The sequence below is a fragment of the Gadus chalcogrammus genome, chromosome 13 (genome assembly GCF_026213295.1).
Source record: "Gadus chalcogrammus isolate NIFS_2021 chromosome 13, NIFS_Gcha_1.0, whole genome shotgun sequence".
Lineage (NCBI taxonomy): Eukaryota > Metazoa > Chordata > Actinopteri > Gadiformes > Gadidae > Gadus > Gadus chalcogrammus.
The window spans coordinates 19,078,971-19,101,356 of record NC_079424.1 but is presented as its reverse complement, the minus strand read 5'-3'; the positions used below and the strand labels follow the sequence as shown (position 1 = coordinate 19,101,356).

Here is a 22,386-nt window from a genome sequence, read left to right as displayed (position 1 = left end):
GAGGAACCATCCCTTTAAAGTTGGATTTACCGAGCCTCTACAATGAACAACTACAACCATGACATGTCGTCCAACGTCTCTGCCTCTCGCACAGACAGTATGGCCCAATCCCAATGTCTGGACTCACAGACTTTATTGTGCGTTCTCGCGAAATTATTAAGGCTTTAGGGCTGTCCCAATGTCGAATTCCAAAGGGCGGGAGGGTTTGAGTCCACACTTACCGAGCCCTTTCCGGGAGTCCACATCAGTGCAGACTTCACCTAAGCAGCAACATCTTTGTCATTAAACGTTGTCAAGGTAACGCGTGCTCTCGTGAAGTGCTGTCCCAATCACATGTATACCTATCTGAGGCCCTGTGGCCTCACACACTCGGTCACTTGGCACCTGAGATCAATGAAGTCCGTGAGTCCTTAGTCCTTAGTCCTCAGGGCTCACTTTGGGATTGGGCCAATGAAGGATCAATGCAGGGGCTGGCAGGGGGCTATTTTTGAAATGAAGGATTCAAGGGATATATTGACAGTGGAAGACCCCTCAGCCCGTGAGCCTGTAGCCCATGCACTGCTGTGTGTACTAGTGTGACTTTGGACGGTTTTAGATCCATTTACAAAAGTATTCTCGCCTTTCTCAGTATCAACAATATAATATAACACAGTCCTGCCAAATACCATCTTGGATTTTAATATTACTGGTGCTTTTTTTTTTGTCTCAGCGGAAACTCTGGACTGTAGTAAAATATGAAATGAAAAAAGGCACCAATTTAGATGATTTGTTTTTCTAACAAGCTTGTATCCATGCTGGAATCCATGGACCAGTGTTTTTTCTATAAAGCTGTATGTACATGTTGGTATTGTAAATACATTGTTTTTGTTTCATAGCCTGTTTAAAAAAACATGTAATATATAGTAAACAATCAATTTTTTAAGCTGGATCTTAGTAATTTTTATAATTACATTGTTGATTTGTTTGAATAAAAAAAGTCTAAGTCAAATCATGAATGAATCTTATATTTCCTCATTTATTTAATGTCCTCTGTAAAATGTTCTGTGAAGTCTAAGGGAAATAGTGCTTTGGCTCTTAGGGTGGCCCCCATTGCTTGGATTTGGTAAAACACAAGATGTAATCCTAAATCCATTACATTAAGTAATTGAATATCTTACTCGCCTAATTCCATTAGTAGCACGGTCTGAAGCGGAACAATGCTCTCCACTTAACAGGGCTTTGTTGAAATGGCCCATTGATCTCACGTCCCATTCGTTTTTACTGGGGGTTGTATGTCTTTGATAGACAAAGCATGTTCTCTCTAAACCATTCTTATTGCCTTTTTTGTTTCAGATTTATACGGTTGTCAACATGATGCATATGAGATAAGCGAGTCAACTATTAATGTGCCAACCTAACAAATCTTTAGTTTTCAGAAGAGGCTGCAAACTATCTTGTCTGGCTGGTTTTTGGGTCTCTTGAGCCGTAAAAACCAACCAAACCAGTCTTTAACAGCTGACACGCCCTCCGCGGCCCATAAACTCCTCTGGTGTCATCCCTGGGACACCCATACGACACGGCCCTCACCGTGGGCGTCCGTGTAGAGAAGCTCTTCGACATGTCCTCCGGCATTCTGCTCCCCCGCACCCCCTCTAACAACTCACCTCATCTCCCCTCCCCCCATCCCTCCCTCCCCTGCCTCTCATTAAACACGGCAAACTTCTCAGCCCTGCAAGTCAGGCCACTATTTCACACCACACCCATAAACTCTTAAATCCAGCTCGGAGTTCACCAGCTGCATTCGGTCCTGGGCTCTCCGTCTGTCTCTCGCTCTCTTTCTCTGTCTGTGTGCGTCTCTCTGTCCGTCTGTCCCTCCCTCTGTTATGATTCTGGGCTGGAGTGAACCGTATGTGTAGTAGAAAGGAGAGATAGATGCAGCTGTCTCCGTCTGTCCTTCAACCCGCCCTGCTCAACGCCAGCTGCACACGCAGTTCAAGGGAGGCTGCTCTCTTGGCTGGTAGAGATGTGGCTCTGTTAACAATGTGCCCCTATATGCAACACTACAAACATACCAAAACAACCCTCCTGATGTCTACAGCAGATCAGCCCTGCGATGCGGCCGCACCCTCTGTTGTTTGTCATGCAAATTGAGAGGAACCCACTCGACGACAAACAACCGCTGAGACTTGGATGCCTGTTGCACGTCCCATGATCTGACACGTTTCCCTCTCTCTGCGCAGACAAGAGTTAAGGGGGTAATCAGTGGCTTAGCCGCCGGGTTGTCACGTGGTGTGGAACGACACTGGTCAGATCAAGGAGGTGGAGACTCATTCACCGGCGAGAGAGGCTTGTGGAGGTTGAGTTTGTTGGTGGTGGTAGGTGCACAGTACTCCCTGTGAGGCTAGTATTAAAGCCTGGTCAGCCTGATGGTAAGGATGCCAACAGCAGCAGGTGGCAGCCGCCGGACTTGCTCACACAAGAGCAGATTGTCATTGTGAGGAGAGTAGCTTGCCAGCTACCCAACCGAAAACCAAAGCTTCTCAGGGAGGACGAGTGGTGTGGGTCGCTTGGGGTCACATCCTCTTAAGGGTGCTCGAGGGAGCAGTAATGCATGTACAATTATGGCAGCTTTTCCCCTTTCCCCAACTCCTATGAGTCTGTTGTAAAGAGTAACGTTAGCTAACTTTTGTTTTGCTTTTTGCTTCCCTGGCATGGTTTGGATTGTGTTGAAATACAAAGAAGACTAAATGTCAGTTTCACTCAACATGCTGTTAAAACGTGCCGTCAAAGTCATGAAGGAGTAAGAACTGTATCGGAACAAAAGACTGTGCCAAGATCTCTAGTCTGTTCAAAGTATGCACGCAGGCCTGAACCTGTTTGCTGTGAAGTACACTCCAGCAGTCGTGTGTGAGTGTGTCTGTGTGTGTGGACAGTCAACACAGCTGTCAAAGGATATTGAACAAGGGCCTCTTCTGTACCCCTTGCAGGACTAACCTTGAGGTTACTGTGTGTGTGTGTGTGTGTGTGTGTGCGTGTGCGCGCGCACTGTTAGGTTGCACAACAACATGGATGAGGTACCTTCAGGAGAGAGCACGCCTCAGAAGGAGAAAGCCCTGCAGCCCCGATCTCAACTCCTCCACCACCTGAGCACACAGACAAGATCAGACCGTGAAAGTACTTTCCCTCCCAGACTCCCACTCTCATACGCTGTGAGCTGTTCAAGTCTGCAACAGGGCTTGCACATCAACAAGCATCATGGGATTTTTGTTGGTAATACTCCCAACATATTATTTAATAGTAATTTTGTATTTTATATACATTATATTTTGAGAGGACTCAAAAGAGTTCTCAAAAGAGGACTCAAAAGAGAAACTGAGGTAACCTCGGCTAATGAAAACGTTGTTTTACCACGTCTCGCATGAGAAACGCAGCTGCTGTTTCAAACACAAAAAATGTCTCCCCCTTAATAAAAAATAATTTTACAATGAACGACTAAACAATGACCAAAAAGCCATTACCACTAACATAATAACTAAAACACTTGAATGTTCCTATCCTTCCAAAATTGAGGCCTGTCACGTTGTACAAGCCCAACACCTTCAGCAACTGCCATCGCAAGATGCCCTGTCAAGCCCAGTGAGACGCAAAACAGAATAAGTACATCACATATAAATAGGTTCATGATTATTTTGACTCAGCGATTTACGTCACCCGTTCCCCATCTGCGAGCACTGCTGCTTACACAACAAATAACAGCGTGGAGTGCGCTGTAAGTCCACGCTCCAGATGCTCGAGCGCTGCAGTCACAGCCCGCCACTATCTGCACTCAATTCCAAATGTTGTTCCAATCAGAAAGGCCCAGGAGTGCTGACGCAGCCACTGCTTATTTTTTGGGGAGGCGGGGGTTGAGAGCGAGAGGAGAAGGCGGTGCTGGTGTTGGTGGTGGTGGTGGTGATGATGATGATGATGATGCTGGGGGTGGTGCGGTGGGGGAGTGTGAGGGTGAGACAGATGGATCCACTTCGTCAACGCTCGTTCTCTCTCGCGCGCTCACGCTCTCTAGGCTGTAATCTTCTGCTGGAGCCCATACAGCAGGACCATTGATTAACATCGGGACAAGTAGAGGAGAGAGAGGGAGGGAGGGAGGGAGACGGTTTCACAAAGTTAACCCATCCATCAGCCCTCTGGGGCCGCTGTCGAGAAATAAACCACCGGGAGGGGGCGGCGGGAATAATGATGAGACAAGGGTCACGACCTTTACTCCCCTTTGAAGGCTCTGCCGGGTCGGATGCGCTTTGGTCAACGCGAACGATGCACTTGGATTTATAGCCTCGGGGTCGAGGGTGTGGTGTATTTCAAAGGGACTTCCTTTTGTGCCACCAGGTGGATGGCGCGACCGGCCTATCAGGTGTCCTGGTTTGTCCTAGGACACAGCCACTTGTGATGTCCATAAGGGGTTGTTTATGAAACACTGTGAATCGGCATCACCCCTGGTTGTAAAATAGCCCTTTAAGTGAGGTGAGCGTAGATTCATCTCATAATGTTGCCATGATTATGTATTGAGGGCAAACATTGAACTGAGAATGTGTTGGGAGTATTTGATTACACAACTTCAGCATGTAGTGACAATTTCAAGGAATTTACATGCGACCAATTAAAAATAGTTGAAAAAATTTATTTTCAATCTATCTATCTATATTTGAGAAAAACTATTGTACACAAAGACCCCAGAGCCACTGTGTTTTCAGATTCAGTGTATTGTCTTATCATCATTCTGGTTTCACTCAGCACATTCCAGACCACTGATACAAAATGTTTTCACAGTCAAGGAACGTTCACATGGGGACAATTTAAGTTAAGCACTTATTCATATCTGCAGGACTTCTTAACCAACAGATGCAGCTTTTCAAATCAGGACTCCATTGCATAGATGACGGTTGTCTTGTTTCACAATATACCAGAAAGAGAAAGGGAACAAAACAGTAAATAAATACCATACGTGATGCCAGTAAAGTTAAATAGCGGTCTGAGATGTGTAACAGTATTCTGCTGGAGAGGGGACCTCAACGGGTTCAGTAATCCCGAGAACCCTAAAGCCCAGGTGACAACCCTGTCACTCAAACATACATACACACCCACGTGAATACATACAAAAAAAATATGTACAGATGTACACAAGTTAGGCATACAGTACAAACATTCATACATACATCAAACATGCTTATTCACTAGAAGCCTCATACGTATGCACACATATGAATATAGACTTGTCATACATGCATGTCACACATACTGTACATACGCGAACACACACACATGCATTAATGCTGACGCTTACTCCCACCCCATGCAGGCCTTGAGGGTTGAGCACTATGTGCTCCGCGAGAATCAGGACTGCGCTTTGTTCCAAGTCTGTTGACCAAACATTGAGGAGTTAAACAGTGGTGGAGGGGTGAGTGTGTGTGTGTGTGTGTGTGTGTGTGTGTGTGTGTGTGTGTGTGTGTGTGTGTGTGTGTGTGTGTGTGTGTGTGTGTGTGTGTGTGTGTGTGTGTGTGTGTCTCATCACTCCTTCATCTTTGCTTCCAAAAAGTTCTGCATCTTCTGGAGGTTTTCCTCCTGTTGTCCCAGAGCCTCCAGCAGCAGGCCCATGGGGGACCTCTTCAGCCCCACGACCTCCATCCGGTTCTCCAGCTTGTTCTTCATGTTGCGCAGGCGGAACGAGGCATGGGCGAGCATCACTGCAGGGACAGACGCACGCGAGGTGCAGCTCCTGTTAGGAACCACTTCATCTGCTGCCGATTAAAAACACTAAATAATCAGAAATTCAATAAAACCAAGAGAGGGTGCCTGGTTGAAAGCACCCTTAAGTAGCCCTGCTTCGAAATTCTGTTACAAAAGAGCTCTAAAGCCATTCATGTTTGACATTACTCAATTGGTTTGGGGTAATGTCGTAAAAATATTGCCTGTCTGTTTGCTGTTTCAAATTGACATATAATACAATACAGGCCTAGTATGTAGCCATTTAACATACTCCAGAAATAGGAGGCAAAAATTTAAAATGGTGCACAGCCAAAAGGAAGATCTGTGTCTATGTACAGGGACATCTTGGTTGTTCAACTATTGATTCTGAACTTACGAGCCAGAGGAAAAGTGATTCCCGACATGAAGACCATGACGCCTCCCACCAAAGACATCAGCATGTAGCTGACCAACATGATGGCAGCCACAAACGCTGCAGGGTTCTGCTTCTTGAAGGTCTTTATGACTGCTTTATTCTCTCCCGCCCAGACCGAACCGAGGAAGACCGCCGCCACCACGGCCATCCCCATGAACATCCCCACCGGGTTCAGAAATCTGCAGGTGGACAACATATGGACGGGTCAGAAAACCTACCTTCAATCCTGCCGCTCGACTGAAAAAATTCGTGTGATACCGGCGCCCCCTAGCGGCACTATACGATGAGTGCATCATCATGGAGACAAACCTACGATATGGTCCAAAATAAATGCAAAGTGCTATCGAGGTTTATCGATAAACAAATGACTCAAGGTAACTATTAACTAAATTTCCTGTTATCAGTAGGCCTATTGTCCTTTACAATGTAGTAGAGTGGGTCTTTAATGGCCTCGAGAGGCGATTTGGATTGCAGACATAGTCAGACATGATAATCAATGAAGTCAGACAAGATAAGATAATCAATAAAACACACAATTAAACAATTTCAACAGTTGCACAAGTGTGGTCATGAGAAATTACCACTCTTCAAATGACATACGGTGTGTGTGTGTGTGTGTGTGTGTGTGTGTGTGTGTGTGTGTGTGTGTGTGTGTGTGTGTGTGTGTGTGTGTGTGTGTGTGTGTGTGTGTGTGTGTGTGTGTGTGTGTGTGTGTCAATGAATCATAATATGTAAATTAAGTTAAGTCACCCTCAGTCATAGTCACATGTTGAGAGATGTTTGGGAAATGCTGATACACTTCACTGGCCTAAAGATACACATTTCCGTGTACAAGTCTTATTTTATCCACTCATAGCAGTGGAATTAGCTCCAGCCAGCTGGTGAACGGATGGATTAAGTTTAAAGCATTAGATAGCGTCTACTTTATACACTATAGGCCTATGTAATGTATATATACAGATTTATACATACATCTATTTATCTTCTGGTCATTTAAAGTAGACGGATTGGATTATTCTACAAACAATCTGACTTGTTTCGCTTTAATCATCATAAATTGACAAACCTGCTATTGACAGCTAGTTGGTGATGAGGCCCACCTTTGGACTGATTAGTAAAGATCTATCTGGACTTCACCCCCTCGGCGTAAAAGGGGAAGTCCTGTTGGGCGAAATGACGTAATCTCATGTGTTCGCTATTTACAGAGCGCAAGCTGACTGGACAGAGTTTAGTCACCATGGTAACGAGATGTCATCCCTCCCTAGGGAAAAACTAGTGAGGCTCCTATTTATAGAGAAAACGTGGAAGCATATTCGGGGGTCTCCTAAACGAACTTAAAAAAGCTAGACAGAGGGTCCACCTGTTGGTATTCCCTGTTTTGTATGAACTTCGCGGTCAGTCACGTCAATAAACCTCAACATTTTGCTCCAAATTAATACCTACTAGGTACTTAGGTATTATGTTACGTATTGTATCTGTATTATGTTGTTAGCCTAATAACCAAACATGCAATGAGAAACCCCGCCTGAGAGCATGGGTAGGATGACTGGTTTCGAGCAGGGCCATTTAGAGATTAAAAAGAAGAGGCTCGAAGTAGCTCTGGCTTCGAGGCTCTTCGGGAACTTTTCAAATACCACATAGAGGGGTAGGGGTATATAGATCCGCCCCAGCAAACATCCGCAAGTCAGGATGTCACGGAAGACTCGACTCAAGACAAACAATGTCTTTAACCTTGGTCGCAGAAATAAAAAAGTTTTAAAAGGTTCAAATGCACTACTGCAAAGAAATTAATCATTCTAACACTTTGTGTTAATAATCGCGTATCATTAGTTTACGTGGCAGCACAAGACCTCAATCCACTTACCCGACTAAGAGGAACACCACGATGGCCATGGCTATATAATTGGTTTGATAATACAGGAGGTTGTTTATAACTCTGTTGTTCCATTTTGCCAGATCGTTGAAGTCTGGTTTGGAGAATCTTTCCGACCCAGGGAAGAAGTCGTCCCACGGCCTCAGGGCTGTCAGCTCCAGTTGGGCCATCGGGGTTGTTGTGATGAATGTGATCGGTCTGACAGTAACAGGGCGCGGAGATCAGCCAGGGGGAGTCTCGCGAGAACCAAATAGGTTTATGCATGTATGTAAACTCACTTACTTACTTCTTACTTACTTACTTACATACTTACTTACTTACTTGCTTAGTTACTTATTTACTAAACTGCTTACTTTGACAAAGCGTAAAACTCTGTGCTATACATCATGTCGAATAGTATTAACTGTTATTATTATATTATATTACATACAAATATATATTTTTTTACCTGTGTTTTCGTATATAATAATTCATAATTTGTTTTAAGTATCACAACTCAACGACATAACGCGAGACTGATTATCCTAAACCCCGCCCTTTTGTGACGTGCCGTTTCGTCATTGGTCAACTACCACATGCGGGGAGAACACTTCCTGCAACTATCGGAAGCAGGTGGCTGCAGCAAAAGCAAACAGCGTTGAAGGATGTTATGGTCGAACAGTTGTATGAGTCTGAAGTCATTGCTATCCGTTAGGTTTGTGGTCGTTATTTCTCTTCCTGTCTGTAGAAAAGGGAGGTAGATAATGTTTCAATGTTGCCCACGTCAGCCAGCATTGTATCATACACATTTCTTTCTCACTGCTTGATTTGCATCATTGCTTAATGTGAAGGGCAAGATTGTATGCACGCACACTTACAAACTATTTGGTCTGATCTTTTTTATTCGGTTAGATGTTGGGCAGAATAATTAGCCCGCTGTTGATCAGAAGACCACATCTTATTTGGAAACGTAACCTCCTCACCATGAAGTTGAAGACCTGTGAATTCCAGTCCTTGTTGTCAGAAGGATTGAACGCTGTAGCAGGTACGATGCTTGCATGGCCAATTCTCAACTGAATGTCATCAACCCCAGCAACTATCATCCATGTAATTGTCTTCTGTATGTCTACTACTAGGTCTATTTGAAAAGCACCAGTTTGAGTTGAGAATTGCAGGGGGTGCTGTCCGCGACCTGCTATCGGGCAAGCGCCCAGAGGATGTGGACTTTGCCACAACGGCCACTCCGGAGGAGATGAAGCGCATGTTCCAGGCGGCGGGGATCAGGATGATCAATAACAAAGGGGAGAAACACGGGACCATCACTGCCCGAGTAAGACTCTCGCGAGTGTTTGATCCTGGGCTAGTTGAGAGAACTTGGCATGACTTCAAAACCAATTAAAAATACAATTCCTATATCACACAGTGTGCAACATAATGGTGTTTGTTGGTGTGCCAATTATTGTTCACTGCTGTGAAATAGGACTGAACAATCGTACTTTATAATGGATGTTTAATGGAGCCAAAAATGTTACTTTTTGGGAGCAGTTGGTTTACCAACAGTGGTGCTAGAGGTCGTTAAGGTGATGCCTGCTGTTCCATTGGCAGCTTCACAACGAGAACTTTGAGGTGACCACTCTCCGAGTGGATGTGCAGACGGACGGACGGCACGCCGAGGTGGAGTTCACCAAGGACTGGGAGAAGGACGCAGAGCGCAGAGACCTCACCATCAACTCCATGTTCTTAGGTAATTTATTATTATTATTATTATTATTATTATTATAAAATAATACAAATTAGGATAATTCAGCTGACCTGGTCTTTCTGATTGCTACTCTGCCCTTTCTGTTTTTTTAAAACTTTATGACGTAACTGGTCAAAAAAAATTATCATTCATATAATGTCCATTTCTCCTGACACACAGAATAACAAGGTACAATTTGTTCAAACACGCTCCCATAGGGTTAGATGGAACCCTATACGATTATTACAATGGATATGAAGACCTGCAGAACCGCAAAGTCCGGTTTGTGGGCAGCGCTGAACAGAGGATCCAGGAGGACTACCTGAGGATCCTACGCTACTTCAGGTAAAGAGGAACGTTGTTGGGATGAAGCTGGTATCATCTGCACAAAAAAAGGGCTGAGTTTCATCATTTCCATAACCTGGGATCCAGTAGTCCGTCTATGATATATAATAACTTCTGATGGGGAGAATGCGCATGCTCCAGATTGCAAAATAGATGCCTGTGTAGAAGAGAGTTTGTGCGAGGACATCCGCAGTTGCCCTTACAACTTACATTAATATAATTAGTCAATAAACAAATATAAAGCTAATCTATATAGTGTTGAGCTATTGGCGAGAAATCGTGCAAACGCTAAGAAGATATGAATATCCATGCTGTCAAAAGTGTGGATCGGGAAATGTGCCTGTGTGGAACGCCGGACTGAAAGTGCACCCTCAATGGTAGAATAACTGGAATTTAAACACACATCTGTTACAATTCTGCAGCGGTCTGGATCCCTAAAAGTAGGTCTGAGCCTTTCCAGAGCCCTGCCTCCAGCAACACTATTGCAATTGAAAGGCCCCTTTCAACCACATTTTACAGGTTCTATGGCCGGGTGGTGCCCGAGCCCGGGGACCACGAGCCTGAGACCCTGGACGCCATCAGGGACAACGCCTCTGGCCTGGCGGGCATCTCCGGGGAGAGGATCTGGGTGGAGCTGAAGAAGATGGTGGTGGGCAGCCATGCCGGTCACCTGCTGGAGCTCATGTATGACCTGGGCCTGGTCCAGTACATGGGTAAGAGAGGAGGAGGAGGAGCAGAGTGGGGGCTGGGTGGTGGGTGCTGTGGTACATAGGGATGGGGATCGAAACCCGCTTCTATCAAGGACCCGGTTCCACTTTTTTCAAAACCCGAAAATCCTTAACGTTTGGGCTTATTGATACCACTATCGAGTGCCGTCGTTCATTTATTATTTTCTTTGTCCTGTAACGTAATGTTGTCTCCCTCGAGTCGCTTCACGGCATTTAAATCAAATCAATCCAATCACTGCAGCGTGTCCACCAATGTTTTTGAATGGAATTGTAAGCAAACAGTATTACAAGTAAAACAGGTGAAGTCTGGCAGTTAACTTTGCTCGCGAGGATGGCTGAAGGGGCGAAAATCATTTATTGTAAAGGGGGGACACAACCTCAATGGCCAAGCACATTAGCATTGTGCATCATATAAAGACCAAATGCAGTACCTTCGACTGTCTGAGTTGAAAAGACTGGCTCCTCCTTCTCCTGTCGCACCACAGGCAGTCTTAATAGGCCATCTTAATCATCCACTTAAAGTACGAGCGGTAATCGCACACACAGACATTGTCGCTAGTCCCGTCAGTTAAAAATAGTAATCCAATTGTGAAATCTGTGTTGAAATCGGTAGCATACAAGCTAGTTATCTTAAAAAGTAAAAAAAGTTTCAGATGTGATGATGTGTTGAGGTTGGCTCAGTGAAACGACCGTTATGTTATCATGATGCGTTCAAATGTAACATAGAGAAATGGTAAATTGGGTTTTTGTTTTTGAGTTTGTGAGAAACATGAGTAATACTGTATTACTCATGTCTCTGTACTACTAATACAGTTGTATAAGGCTCTAATCATTTTAGTATATATAATTAAAAATACTGATGTCAATACTTATTAAGAATTACACCAATAAATAGAAAAGTATCGATAGTGGTATCGATAAAGACTTGGATCGTTAAGGAGTATCGAAAATGGTCTCGATATCAATAAATATTAATGATTAGTGCAAGTGTTAGCTTGTTCACTTTTAATTGCATGACTTCAGATTTGAGTACATAAACAGGGGTGGCAAAGTATTTATAATGGCTATCCGCATGATTTTCCTTTATTTATTTAATGTCCTGTGTGAAATGTACTGTAAGATCGAAGGGAAATAGTCCTTTGGCTCATAGGGTGGCCGCCATTGCTTGGATTTGGTAAAACACAAGATGTGATCCAGAATCCATTGCATAAGGTAATTGAATATCTTACTCGCCTAATTACATTAGTAGCACGGTCTGAAGTGGAACGATGGCCTCCACTTAACATGGCTTTGTTGAAATGGCCAATCGATCTCACGTCCCATTTGTTTTGACGCCCCAGGTTTACCACCAGATGGCGACATTGAGGAGATGAAACGCGTGTGGCAGAACGCCAAGGATTCTTCCCCCAAGCCCATGACTGTCTTGGCCGCGTTCTTCCACCGGCCAGAGGAGGTGGACAAGATGGACCTAAGGCTCAAGGTGTCCAAAGAGGAGAAGACTCTGGCTCAGTTCCTTGTAAAACACAGACGAGAACTGCACAAGTGTCCGGACAACCCAGACAGCCTCACCCCCTTCACAGACTTCATCATCGATGTGAGTCGTCTGGGTTCGATCATTAAAGGTGACATATTATACCACCAGGTGTGAGTGTGATTAGCCGCTACAAGCCTTATGATGTCTAATCACACTCGCACCTTGTGGTACAATATGTCACCTTTAAGTGATTAATCTGTGTTTCTGTTTCAATGATGTTAATCCTCAAGGGAAAGCCACAATAAATAGAAATAAATGCTTTAGGTTACTACTCAAAGGGCTTAACAGGCCAAATATTTATGCCAACCCCCCTGACCCAAGCCCCCACAAGGGCAAGAAAGATCTCCCTTAATCAGCAAGGAAGAAAGCTCAGAGTGGGGGATCCCTCCTTCCAGGGATGGTCAGGAGTGCAACTGCCATAGTTGACATGTATAGGCAAAATATATTAAATTGATGATGGGGTGCTTGGGCCTCATTACAGAAAAAATCCTAACTTCTCATCCTAACTTCAATTAGGGACTCAAAGATAGGAAAAATCCTAATTTCCTATTACAGAAGCAGTCCCTAACCTGTTGGCTGTTTCCTATCTTATTTTTGGCATCCTATCTTATCTTAATTAAGGGTAATCCTAACTGTTCTTTCAATCAGATTTTTCGATCGGCAATCGTCAGGTTATGTCTGTTTCTGCACTCAGAGTGTGCATGAGATTTATAGAATGAGTTACCTTTAACGTTAACAGAGACTGTTGAGGATCTTTGTTATTAACGGCAAGCTAGTAGCATTAATACTACGGTCATGGCGGGTATTGGTACAGAGAACAAGAAGAGGTAGTAATAAAGTAGTAAAGTAGTTCTTCCACCAAATTCAAAATTAAATGTCTTTGCAGGCGATTAAATTAAAATACAAATGTAACAAATCATTATGCGGTCTCGGTAGCCTTTGAGCCATCACATTTATATTGTGATGTTCCTCGTCTTCATTGTCATACAGACCTACTAGCAGTGCTGCTGCCATTTTATTTTTTCAGTTATTGACAGTTATTTTGAATTTAGGACAGGGTGTATGGCCACCTAACTTAGGGAGCCTAACTTAAGAAATTCTAGCTAAATTCTACCTAACTTAGGATAGTTCTGTAATGATTAAATTCCTATCTTAAGATATGATAGATTTCTTCCTAAGTTAAGTTAGGAAACCTCCTTCTGTAATATCAAACCCCCTAAATGTCTTCCTATCTTAAAGGTTGAGTATGGAATTCTCTTTTTTGGCCATTTTTGCAAAATTACTTGAAATCCTTATCATAACCCACTTACAGCCACTGAGTTAGAAGTACTGACATGAAAATTAAGCAAGTCAATCATCTGTGGAACGGGCAGGGCTCGAAAAACTCCAGCCAATGATTTCCAGACCCACCGAGTGGCATTGGACAGTAAATACGTCAATCAAACGGTTGTACTGCACTCCCCCTCCCCCGTTCCAAGCGCGTGACCCCTTCGTGCACATACTCAAAACTTGTGACCCAGAGCAAGCTTCTGTTTGTTGTTATCCTGCGGTAGCTACTGGAGCTAGCTAACAAGCTAATGGCTCTCTCTCACGCATCGGTGTTCGCTCGTGCATGATTGCGCGTCCATGTACTTGGAATGGGTGGAGTCAGAGTCAGCGTTGAAGGAGAGGGGGTAGGACCATTTGAGTTGTGTGTTTTCAAAATCTGCTGGTATTTCGCAAATCCCATACCCAACCTTTAAGATAGGATAGGATTTCAGAGTCAGGAAGTTTCTGTAATGAGGCCCCTGGTCAGTTAAACATGAGGAGCGTCGCCATCCAGTCTCCGTCAGCGCGACACACCACTTGAGTTGGCGAGTTGACACGTCCTCCCCTCTCACCCCTCCATCCTCTCCCACAGAGCCGCGAGTTGGACTCCAAGCTCAAGGTGTGCGAGCTGCTCAAGTACCAGGGCGAGGCCCGGCTGCTGGCGGAGCTCACGGACTGGTCCACCCCGCGCTTCCCTGTCAGCGGCCACGACCTGAGGAGGCTGGGCGTCACCTCGGGCAAGGAGATCGGCAGCACCCTCCAGGAGCTCCGCGACGTGTGGAAGAAAAGCCGCTACCAGATGGACAAAGAGGAGCTGCTGAGCCACGTTCATCACTGAGCCACCGTCGACGGGGCCCTTCAGCGAGGCGGCGGGGGCGTCTGTCCATGATGGCCACGTGTGGGACTGCGTGAGGCGGGGGGGATTGAACTAGGTGGCAGCTGTGGGGGGGGGGGGGGGGGGGGGGGGTTGCGAATGAGCTTGTGTGTGTGGACCATCATGTGGATATTCTCAACACACACACACACACACACACACACACACACACACACACACACACACACACACACACCCCCCCCCAACAACATCAAACCCTCCCCCCCCCCCATGGATGAAGACAATCTATACTGGGTTAGGGTGCAACCACTGCTGTTCCAAATCAACCACCTCATTGGCCCAGAGATGTTTTAAAAAAATATGAGCACATTCAAAGGGCGATTTGCTGCCAGCCTCACAGCTGCGACCATTTTAGGAAAGTTTGTTAATGGCAAAAGCAATAGATTGCGGCCCATCTGTGTTATTGCAGATCCATTTTTGTTTATTTATTTATGGTTCACAAAAAAGAATTTGGAGAGATGTGATGGGCTGAAGATGATGACCCTTGTACCAGTCCTAATTACTTTATTTTTTGTTATGATACTATACCGCTATTTTCATAGTTGTTTTGAGTAATGGATTGGCTGGAATACAAAATGCTGTATCACTACATTCACTTGGTCCAATAATTAAACACATAAACAAATACTGTTACAATTTATTTAATCGGATAACAAAAGCTAATTTGTTTAGTTTTTGGGCAAAATTTGTGACTCATTGATTTACAATTATATACATTTAATCAACTTTTTTACAAAAAGGATCAACCTCTGAAAAATGTTTCTGTATCTACCCACTCTTAAATCATAATTGCCTCATTTTCTGTTAAGGGCGCCCCTCTTAATGACAGATTCCCTTGTTTTTAGTCACGCACTCTGGTGGCTCCTCCTTCCCGGGTGATCGAAATAAAACAAACCCATCTGGAGTTGTCGACACCCACCTGTTGCTCCATCCGACGTTACACGCGTGACTTCCCACAATAGAGATGGAAGATTATAACGCATACATCGCAGAACTGGAGTCCGGGACGCGCGGGTAGCCTGTCCCTGTTAGGATTATGATAATGTTTTATTTCTAGTAGAATCCAGGTCTCGTGTTCCGTCAGCTTTTGAACCTAGTCTTGACGCAAACGTATTCTTTCATAAAAGGAAACCATGTCTAGGTTCAGTCATAACATCACCAACATCAGCTTCGAAGGAGGGCCACCTGGGGACCAGCCGAGGGATGAACTTTTGGCGCAAATCGAGATTACCCTACTGACCGTCATATTCATCAGCGCGGGGATCCTGAACGTCGGACTGCTGCTCCTCTTGTGGAAGCGGAGGCAGCAGGTGTCCAGGATGCGCGTCTTCGTGTTCCACCTTTGCATCGCCGACCTGGTGGTGACGTTTTTCCAAGTGTGCCCGCAGCTCGTCTGGGACATCACGGACCGGTTCGTGGGTCCGGACATCGTCTGCCGTGCGGTCAAGTACCTCCAGGTCGTCGGCATGTTCGCCTCCACCTACATGATCGTGGTGATGACCGTGGATCGGTATCAAGCCATCTGCAACCCAATGGTGAAGTTCCAGAGGCGCAGGGCGCGCTGGAACGTGCCAATCTGCGTGGCGTGGTGCGTCTCCCTGGTGGGCGCTCTGCCCCAGGTGTTCATCTTCTCCCGGGTGGAGGTCGCCCCCGGCGTGTTCGACTGCTGGGCACACTTCGTCCAGCCGTGGGGACTGAGAGCCTACGTAACCTGGACGACGCTGGTGATCTTCGTGCTGCCCGTGCTGACCGTAGTGGCGTGCCAAGCGCGCATCTGCCGCACGGTGCAAATTAACTTCCACCTGAAGACGCTGCGGACTGTGAACCGGAGCGCCGCGGGCGACGCTTCGGCGCTGCCTTCCCGCGCCAGCGGCGTCGGGGGGGTGTCGAAGGCGCGGGTTAAGACGGTGAAGATGACCGTGGTGATCGTGCTCGCCTACGTCGTGTGCTGGGCGCCATTCTTTACCGTGCAGCTGTGGTCCGTGTGGGACTCGGAGGCGCCCACTGAGAGTGAGTTGATGTGACTTGTTAAGTTTTGTTGTGAGGAAAAAATTATGAATGGGAATAGTGAGGATTTGAACATGGAAAAGAGTTGTCGGATGGGAGTTAAGGTAGTATGACCCCTTAGCCAAGGTGCTCTGGATCTAACCCAATCTCCAGTGCATTCTGTATCCTTCAGCAAGATGCCCCAATCACAGCCTGCTCGTTAAGGACATGCTTTATTTTTGGGCTATACAACTATGTACCTACTCTGAGTCTATTTGGAAGCATGTGCAGTGCTCCTATAACCTACAGCTGACAATGTTCTAATAATGCACGCATTCGGTTTGTTTTGTTTAATTTGTCACATATCGATTTCTGCTTAACTTCTGGTTGTTTTGCCTTTCAGCGGCTGTGTTCACCATCCTGATGCTGCTGGCCAGCCTGAACAGCTGCGCCAACCCCTGCATCTTCCTGCTGTTCAGCGGCACGCTGCCTCCCAGGCTGGCCGCGCTCTGCGGCGGCGTGGGCGGGGGCGCGCACTCAGACGCAAAAGATTCCGCCGTCCAAGAGGACGCAACCATGGTCAGCTCCATGTACATCAGCTTCAAGAGTCTGTCAGAGGCCACTCAGGCCAGATAGTGGATTCAATCAAGAAAAAATAAATGTACACAACCGTGCATATCTGAGAAATCTGAGGGGGGGGGGCTGGGGGGGTCAATGTTCACTATTGTCGGCATATTGTATTATATTTTACTCCAACAAAATATAATACAATACTGACAATAATGAACATTACCTTCGCTCCAATGTGCAAATCAGTTTTTTTATTTCAGCAGCTGAACTCGAAACGTTAATATCCAAAGGACAGCAGACTTCAGGTCAAAGGCCTTAAGTGTATTTTGTTAGAATTTCCCTAATTTTTACAGGACTAGTTCTCTCATAGACGCCTTTGGCCAGCACTGATACGCCCTCATGGATACACCGAGGGATGGTCTATTCTGTGTGCTATTGTCCCATCCATTTAGGTCGAAATCGCTGTGGAAGTTGGCAATGATGAGAATCAATAATTCCCCTCAAATGCATCAGAACTTAAGTATTGAGAAAAAAATTGAAGGAATAGAAAGTACAGATATTTGGGTTAAAATGTACGGAGCAAAATTACAAATTTGTCAAAAAAATAAATACGTTATGACAAAGCGGCATAAGTAGGCCTATAGTAACAAAGTACTTAGGCTACTTTGATGCTTCCCAACTCAATCATCCAAATTTAAATAAAACGTTTTTATTCTTACAGTTTTTCTCAGTCGCTTTGGTACATTTCTCAGATCAGAATTGAAATTTGCAAAGCAGTAAGTGCATTTCTCAAAACAATGCGTTCAAATAGCAAAACACCATGGATTACCTGCAAAAGCCAGTCTCTTGCTCCAAATCCTTAGTTCATCTCTCAAAAGTAAATATCTGCTTCAATGAACATGTCAGTGCCAGTAGAATGACAAGTCCTTGTATCATTGTCGACGGATAACACAGTCAAATTGCTTAGTCATGTTGTCAATATAACAGTGTACTCTGGAGGGATGTTCTGATGTAAACTGGCTAAAGTTTTGAAGACAATTATTGTAAATTGTAAGTTACACCTTAGTGTATGTGGGAGATTGATTGCAAGAGACAAGATTCACATTTACGCTTTGACTGTTTGTACTGTAATTTGTTGACGGACCATGTCATTGCTAGAAATGTGAACATAGGAAAATCTCCTTAGGGTAAACTGTACATGCATTGCTGTAGGAATTACAGTGCAGTCATCCTTCACCTCCTGACGTTCCTGTCTGTTGGGCCACAAATTCTCAGACAAAGTAACATTGTGTTGTGCTCCAGCTATATATATAATTGCCAGTTCATGTTTCAGGAGATGCACCTTTGAGCTATTCCAGTACTGGTTGATCGTTGGTTGATCTAACACTTCACACATTTCCCTTCTTTAGGGAAAGTCAAGATTCACCTGGTAGCAATTGACCAATTCAGGACAGATTTAGAAAAAATAACAAAAAAAAGAGTCTAATGCCAGTGTATAGAAATGTATAGAAATATGCTTGACAAACTATGACAACTTGTTCAACCATTTTGCATGTAAAGACTTATGCAATGAACTTATACCTAAATGCTGTGGGGGTGAGACTATTCCATAGAGACCATTACAATACGTTTTGATCAACATGACATAAGCAGTTGATAATGTAGGAAAGAGCAGAGAATTGTACATAATCATGTGCTTGGATGTACCAAAGCATTCGCAACGTGTTCAAATAAATGAGAAACTGTTTTTTTCATGTGCAAAAGTGACACACTGATGTGAAGATTGAAAAGGTAGTTTTGAGAATTTCAATTCTGATCAGAGAAATGAACCAAAGCGACTGAGAAAAACTGTAATCAGAAATACCTTATGCTTTTTGACAGACATGAACTTCATAATCAGTACAAAATAATAAATAATTCCAACCCATGTAGGCGGCCACATCAGTGTGCCCATTTGTAGCATCACAAAGATAATGTTTCTTTTGTCTAGAAATATTAGCTTACTCCATTTTAAAGGTGTGATCAAGTTTGGCCTTACGTATATATGCCCAAAAAATATGTGAAAACAGGTCAACAAATCACAATTATTCTCCCAGTAAAACTCTCCATTTCACCTCATTTTGAGCTCTTTAATCTAGCTATACATGCCATCTGTATGATTTATCTGACCTTCAGAGTGAACAACGCCATTAGATTTGACGATTATCTTGATCGGTACTGCAATCAACTGAATGCGGGGTGTTTTGAAAGAAAGGCGTTCGATGAGAGTTGTGGGGGAGTTGAAGGCCTCACTGATCAATACTCATTGATGAACCCATTCATGTATCCATCACCACCATCATTTGTAGATGTTAGCTACGCAAATGCATACAATCAAAATGTACACAAAATGCTGTCTTTAAAGCTGAAATGAAGTGTACGTGTTCAATAAAAGTAATCCACCCCAATGTTCTTTAAAAAGATTTACGTGTGTGTGTGTGTGTGTGTGTGTGTGTGTGTGTGTGTGTGTGTGTGTGTGTGTGTGTGTGTGTGTGTGTGTGTGTGTGTGTGTGTGTGTGTGTGTGTGTGTGTGTGTGTGTGTGTGTGTGTGTGTGTGTGTCAGGGCCGTGCAGCGACCCTTTGAGGGGCAGGGGCTCAAATTCAAAAAAGGGCACATGCAAAAACCACTACTGTCAGAGACACTGAGACAGAGTAGACATGAAACGGATTTGCCATGTCCAGTGGCGGCTGGTGATCAAAAATGTTGGTTTGGCACAGTAATAGACTGGGGGTCTGTTACTGTGGGGGGTCTGTACCGGGATGACGTGCCCGGTACAAATTTGGCACCCGGTACAAATATGGTGTGACAGCGCCCTCTATTGACCCACCGCCACTGGCCATGTCATGTGGCCACGTAGTTACTACAGAGTAGCCTATACAGATTCAATATAACAATGTATGCTTTCCCTTTGCAATTTCAAAAGGTTTCCCAGATAGGTTTGCTGGTAGGCAATAGAAAATAAACCGAGTGGTTTCACAGTCAGTTAAAACGATGCTTGTTGAAAAGCTTTTGCTGGCAAACATTGGCCTATACTTCAAAATGACGCTACAAAACGAGAACTGTTACAGTTTATTTAGCATTATCAACTTAATGGTTTTGGAAACAACTGTCTGTGTGTGTCTGACTCTGTAGTGATCTTACCCTGCATTGTACCGTCTCTTAAAGGCACCCAGTGCAACTTTCGAGGCTTAAAAATAAACATTCAATTTCTAGTCTTTTTTACACGTAGTAAGTTTCAATAACTCCATCCTTCTCTCCACCGGCGATTGTTGTTGTTTACGATTTTCTATCAGTTCTCACCACACAACGACGTCTCATCTTTGCTCCTTGAATGTCGATATGTAATGGTATGGAGTTATTGAAACTTACTACGTCTAAAAAAGACTAGAAATTGAATGTTTATTTTTCATTGAATGTTTACATAAAGTTGCACTGGGTGCCTTTAAAACAACAAGCGCATCGCGCAGGCAGGCAAAGGTGAAAAGTCACGTTGATAGCCTATGATGTCACCCAGCGGCAGCTGCGCACGGAGCGCCGGTAAACGAGGCTACAAAGTACAAACTTTACTTCTAGATTTTTAGGTATTATGCTGCTTTATTCGCGTTTGAGTGGTTAATTCTTCTTCTTTGTCTTCAAAGTTGTCCAATGATGTGTGGTCTACAGATCGAGTTCAATTCACCGTGGTGAAGTTAGTTTGAAGTTGGATATTCGACGGATATTCGGCCATTCATTTCCTATGGGAAATTACTTTTTGCTCAATAGCTTCCGAGTTATAGGACCCAGAGGCCCCAGACCAATGTTGACCAGTCCTACTAAGTGGTACTAACAACACACACCTCACTAAAAATTAATATTTTGCTCCTCCGATTTTATTTACATTTTTTAAGAATCCCATTCATTTCCTATGGGAAATTGCTTTTTGCTCAATAGCTTCCGAGTTATAGGACCCAAAGGCCCCAGACCAATGTTGACCAGTCCTACTAAGTGGTACTAAAAACACACACCTCACTAAAAATTAATATTTTGCTCCTCCTATTTTATTTAAATATTTTAAGAATCCCATTCATTTCCTATAGAAAACGGCTTTTTGCTCAATAGCTTCTGAGTTAGGGGACCCAGAGGCCCCAGACCAATTTAGACATGTTCTACTATGTGGTACTAACAACACACACCTCACTAAAAATTAATATTTTGCTCCTCCTATTTTATTTAAATATTGAAGAAACGTGTGAACATAATTTCCTGCAGCTCAGTTCAGGCAGCCGCCCAGACAACGCACACTTCCCGCTTTGACCACAGCTATAGCCCTAGATAAAGAAATCAACAAAGCAACCCCCGCTCCTACAGTTACCCCGTCAGCAGCTAATTTCTCCTCTTGTGACATGTTGATATAACGTTGGACTATTAACATTACAATCAAACGTACGCTTCCCCGAGAGGTAGACCTATGCCTATATGCTGACAATAATGTGTTATCGAAATTTAACGTAGCCTATTAAGGATACGTTTCAATTAAATGTAGCCTGTAATCCAAGAGGTAGCTTAAATAAATAACAACAAAAATGTTGAGAACGAACCTATTTGCAATATGTTCAATAAGACGTAATCAGGGACAAAATAACGTTAAATGAAACGTTTCCCGAAAGGGAAATATGCCTTAATGACAATAATGTGCTATACGTTGACATTTAACATATTTGGAATACGTTTCAACCAAACATAATCCTAGAGGTAAATGAATGGCAAAAAATAGGTTGACAACGAACGTATTTGCGATATGTTCAATAACACGTATCCACAGCCAAGATACGTTCTTCAGACAAAATACGTTAAATGAAACGTTCCCTGAAAGGGAGATATGCCTTAATGACAATAATGTGCTATACGTTGACATTTAACCTATCTGGGATACTAATCCTAGAGGTTAATAAATGGCAAAACAATAGGCTGACAACGAACGTATTTGCGATATGTTCAATAAAACGTATTCACGGCCAAGATACATTTTTCAGACAAAATACGTTAAATGAAACGTTCCCTGAAAGGAAGATATGCCTTAATGACAATAATGTGCTATACGTTGACATTTAACCTATCTGGGATACATTTCAACCAAACATAATCCTAGAGGTTAATGAATGGCAAAAAATAGGCTGAGGACGAACGTATTTGCAATACGTTCAATAAAACGTAATCGCGGACAAAATACGTTTTATGACAAACGTAATTGAGA

General features: G+C 44.0%; 2 protein-coding genes across 2 annotated transcripts; one reads left to right on the top strand and one right to left on the bottom strand.

The window, feature by feature from the left end:
- Positions 1-5,447: 5,447 nt before the first annotated feature.
- arl6ip5a (ADP-ribosylation factor-like 6 interacting protein 5a) lies at positions 5,448-8,243 on the bottom strand. Its single transcript, XM_056605697.1, has 3 exons — positions 8,019-8,243; positions 6,116-6,333; positions 5,448-5,717 (listed from the first exon to the last, which is right to left on the bottom strand). Exons 1-3 carry the CDS (start codon positions 8,195-8,197, stop codon positions 5,542-5,544), a joined length of 573 nt encoding a protein of 190 aa, XP_056461672.1. The 5' UTR covers positions 8,198-8,243; the 3' UTR covers positions 5,448-5,541.
- Positions 8,244-8,594: 351 nt separating this feature from the next.
- Positions 8,595-14,591, top strand: trnt1 (tRNA nucleotidyl transferase, CCA-adding, 1). The gene is made up of 8 exons (XM_056605813.1): positions 8,595-8,721; positions 8,919-9,051; positions 9,143-9,336; positions 9,612-9,750; positions 9,966-10,092; positions 10,612-10,805; positions 12,161-12,414; positions 14,255-14,591. The coding sequence occupies exons 2-8, from the start codon at positions 8,919-8,921 to the stop codon at positions 14,498-14,500; spliced, it is 1,287 nt and encodes a 428-aa protein (XP_056461788.1). The 5' UTR covers positions 8,595-8,721; the 3' UTR covers positions 14,501-14,591.
- The last annotated feature ends 7,795 nt before the right edge of the window (positions 14,592-22,386 follow it).

What these genes read in the sequence shown, in the direction of transcription:
- arl6ip5a (XM_056605697.1), bottom strand. Translation starts at nt 8,197, where the DNA reads ATGGCCCAACTGGAGCTGACAGCCCTGAGGCCGTGGGACGACTTCTTC. An exon ending in GTGGTGTTCCTCTTAGTCGG is followed by an intron (nt 6,334 to 8,018) that starts GTAAGTGGATTG and finishes GTCCACCTGCAG; the next exon opens with ATTTCTGAACCCGGTGGGGA. An exon ending in AATCACTTTTCCTCTGGCTC is followed by an intron (nt 5,718 to 6,115) that starts GTAAGTTCAGAA and finishes CTGTCCCTGCAG; the next exon opens with TGATGCTCGCCCATGCCTCG.
- trnt1 (XM_056605813.1), top strand. Translation starts at nt 8,919, where the DNA reads ATGTTGGGCAGAATAATTAGCCCGCTGTTGATCAGAAGACCACATCTT. An exon ending in ACGGGACCATCACTGCCCGA is followed by an intron (nt 9,337 to 9,611) that starts GTAAGACTCTCG and finishes TTCCATTGGCAG; the next exon opens with CTTCACAACGAGAACTTTGA. An exon ending in TCACAGACTTCATCATCGAT is followed by an intron (nt 12,415 to 14,254) that starts GTGAGTCGTCTG and finishes CCTCTCCCACAG; the next exon opens with AGCCGCGAGTTGGACTCCAA.